At 35.6% G+C, this 3,679-nt stretch overlaps 1 protein-coding gene across 1 annotated transcript; it reads left to right on the top strand.

Moving 5' to 3' along the window:
- The first annotated feature begins 1,180 nt into the window (after positions 1-1,180).
- On the top strand, positions 1,181-2,099 carry LOC133296382 (classical arabinogalactan protein 4-like). Its single transcript, XM_061495354.1, has one exon. It carries the CDS (start codon positions 1,302-1,304, stop codon positions 1,749-1,751), a length of 450 nt encoding a protein of 149 aa, XP_061351338.1. The 5' UTR covers positions 1,181-1,301; the 3' UTR covers positions 1,752-2,099.
- The last annotated feature ends 1,580 nt before the right edge of the window (positions 2,100-3,679 follow it).

Genomic DNA, 3,679 nt, shown 5'->3' with positions numbered 1-3,679 from the left:
AATGTATCCAGTTTGTCAATCGAAAATGAAAACTACCAAATAAAATGACGTTACAATTAAAAATAGAGAGAAAAAGTTAAAAAAATAAAATAAAGGAGGACTTTTTCATCGGCCGGAAGGTTAGTAATACACGTAAGCGTAATTATCATTTATTATTTATAGAATAATATATCTGATGTTACAAGCTTAAAATTTAATCAGAAGCCATTCAGACAAAAATGACCCTATTCAGCCAAGAATGACCCCAACGCGTGCGAAGGACCCCGCGCGTTGACCTGATCTATGACCGTAATACCGAACTCATCAACGGACTTAAAAGGGTACGTGCCACGCGTGAGGCCTAGATATATGCTTAGAACCTTAGGGTATTTTAGTAAAACCGTTGGACGACGCTAAGAGTTGTTGAAAAATTAGTAGCCAGTAGGATTACGAAAGGGGCTGGAAAATCACCGTACACGGTGGTGGCGGAAGATAGCGACCGTTCACTGACCCGATGCACCGACACATGTCCCGGACCAAAAGGGTGTTCAGGTAATCTTGAACAGCTACCATAGACAAAAAGACAAACAAAGTACATTTTCCAACAAACATGGCACAGTTGGCTAAGAATTTGATCTATATCTTTCAAGGATGTGAGTTCAAACTCTGCTGGCCGATGTGACTTTATTTGGTCTATTTCTTAAAGAGGTTGAGAAGTCTTCCCTGACTCTAGTGAAATACCAGTATCTAACCTTACTTAAATTTTTGTATTTCAAAAAAAAAAAAAAAAAAAAAAGTACATTTTACAAAATCATAGTGCCCGATGCAAAATTCCCAATTTGGACACAGCCTCCACATGTGCCAGCTAATAATTGGTAGAACAACACTTAATATAGAAGAATTTGGACAAGTCGTGGAAGAAAATTCAAAAGAAGAAAAGAAATGGTATTGAGCGTGTTGACCCATTCATTATTCACATCACACCGCCCTGAGTTAGTCCACATGATATAATGGAGGTTGGACGGTACATTCAACATAAATATATATATATATGGTAGTGTTGTACATTGCACATTATTATTACATAAATTGTATATGCGCATATTGGAGAAAATTTAATTTAAGAACATTGGAGTTGGAGGAATCTTAATAAATTATTGATACAATAATCGCTGTCCTTCTAGGCCTCTGAAGCCCCCCCACTCCCAATCTCACCTCTTTTTATATATTCTCTTCCCCTTTATCATCTTTTCACTACTCAACTTCTCATCTTCTCTCTCTCACATACAACAGTTTCTCTCTCTCTCTCTAGAAACCGCAAGATGGGTTCTGCTGCAGTACAAGTGTTTATGATCTTGGGGCTTTTGGCCACATCATGCATAGCACAAGCACCTAGTGCTGCACCCACGCAGCCACCAGCATCAACCCCACCACCACCACCCAAATCAGCACCAGCTCCGTCACCGACAACAAAAACCCCATCTCCAGCACCAGCACCAGCACCGTCGCATAAAACACCAACACCTGCCCCCGCTCCTTCTAAATCTCCAGCCTCTTCTCCTCCTGCACCTTCCGCTTCTCCATCAGAGGCACCTACCCCTTCTTCTCAATCTCCACCTGCACCAGGCCCAGGCAGCGTTGCACCTTCACCAGGCCCAGGCTCTGAGCTACCAACGTCTCCACCACCACCCTCCGCTGCATTCTCTGCCAGCAAGGCCGTCATTGCTGGCACTGCTCTTGCGGGTACCTTCTTCGCCATGGTCTTGGCTTAGAAGTCCAACAGAGAAGCGATTGATTGGATTTGCTCTTAGGATTCGTCCACGTGGAGGCACTTTGACCCTTGATCTTCATTTTCATGGATGGACGGACTGACGGGATCTATTTGATTTATTCTCTTTGTCATATTGAGTAGCGTTTTTTTTCTTTTTTCTTTTTCCTTTTCGTTTTCTGTGTTCTCTATTTATATTTTTCTTCTATGTGTTTGCTCATTCTACATTTTGGAGGGGTGACCTTGGTGATGATGATTATGATTATTTGGTGATTCACTGTTTTGGTGTTTCACACGTGTATGTAGATGACCGTGATGATTTCATTGTACATCTAATAATTTGAAAGAATAAAAACAGTTTGTCATTCTTTTTACGTAGAATCTTGTTATCCTTTCATCATATTGGCTCACTTTGTGCGAAATTCTCTTTATTTACCGTATGATCCGAGATCTGTTATTATGGTATGAAATACGTGTATAATTATTTGAATTTCTTCAAAGCGTTCTTGGATTTTCTTTAATTTTTTTGAATATCATGAATGCTTAATCGGACAATAAGACAACGCAATTACTAATTACTTAAAATAAAATAATCTTTTATCAACCAAATCAATTATTTTAAATATTTTTTAATTTATCTTTTTCATATTTTATATGCATATTAAAGTATCCGTACAATGTATAAACACTTGTTAATGGTTACCATACTTACCAACATTATGAGCAAAAGCCAACAACTGTGTTAAATTATTAAAAACAGATACACACACGGGCAATGTTTATACTCAAAATAATTCTAATGAGGAAATTGATTATGTGAGAAGTAAGATGTGTGAATTTATACTCAAAACGTTTAACAAAGAACTTTTAATTAAAAAATGTTTTCATTTAAAATTAAACGAACCAACCATATACTTCATATTTTAATATTGATAGTTTAAATCTAACAATCAAAATTTCTTCATTGTCTTCTTCTTCACATGGAATTATCTTTTTCATCGCAATCATTATATATTTGTTACTTAAACCTTAATGAAACTGAAAAGACTTTTGTTTTTGGCATCATACGGAAAAGGTAACATCTTCTCACATGTGATCAAGCTATAAAGCTGAGTGAAAATTGCTTTATATGAATCAATTGAGTATAAAAAAAATGAACAATTTAGAAGTTTCTAGGATTGATCCAATTTAATGACCCCTAATCAGAATCTATCCACTTTTACAATTTAAGCTAAGTTTAAGTGCCATGTCAATTGTAGGTGACTAAATTATGAGGGGGAAGTTATACTTATTACCTATTTTTCTTACTACTTTTTATTATCAAATTTTAATCGTTGATTTCTGTCAATCTAACGGTTATAATTTATTGAAAAATAATAATTAATTAATAAGTGAAATTCAATAAATTATAACCGTTAGATTGACGGAAATCAACGGTTAAGATTTGATAGTAAGAAGTAGAAAAAAAAAAGTAGTAAATATAACTTTTCTCAAATTATGAAGCTCTATATATTTTCATAAAATTTGTTCCTGTTTGCTTTGGATGAGCTGAAACTAAACGGGTACATCTATGATATAGAACGATGTTTCTTAAATTATAAGCTTTGCTAATTAAAATTAGAAATGTTACATCCTCTATATGTGACGCTACTGATGATGAAATGCGGTTTAATTTTCTACAATGGCCGGCTTCTTTCTCGAGGAGAGAACGTGCGTTCCTTCTGATCTTTTCAACGCTATTGAGATTAGTTTAATTTAACCCAATCAATTCCATGGAAATTTGCCATGCTTAAGACCAATTTTTCTAAATATAATAATTTTCTGCGAAAGTGACAAGCACGTACCAGCCAGTATCCAAATAGATGCCCCCCAACAAGAATTTGTATTATTGCAAGCAAGTTAGATCTGATTAGTGATTGGTTAAACTGCTAA

This window comes from Gastrolobium bilobum, unplaced genomic scaffold, assembly GCF_033153095.1.
Source record: "Gastrolobium bilobum isolate Gb01-03AN ecotype WA unplaced genomic scaffold, APGP_CSIRO_Gbil_v1 utg9938, whole genome shotgun sequence".
Taxonomy (NCBI): Eukaryota; Viridiplantae; Streptophyta; class Magnoliopsida; order Fabales; family Fabaceae; genus Gastrolobium; species Gastrolobium bilobum.
Note: the sequence above shows the minus strand (reverse complement) of the source record. Positions and strands in the feature narration are given on the sequence as shown.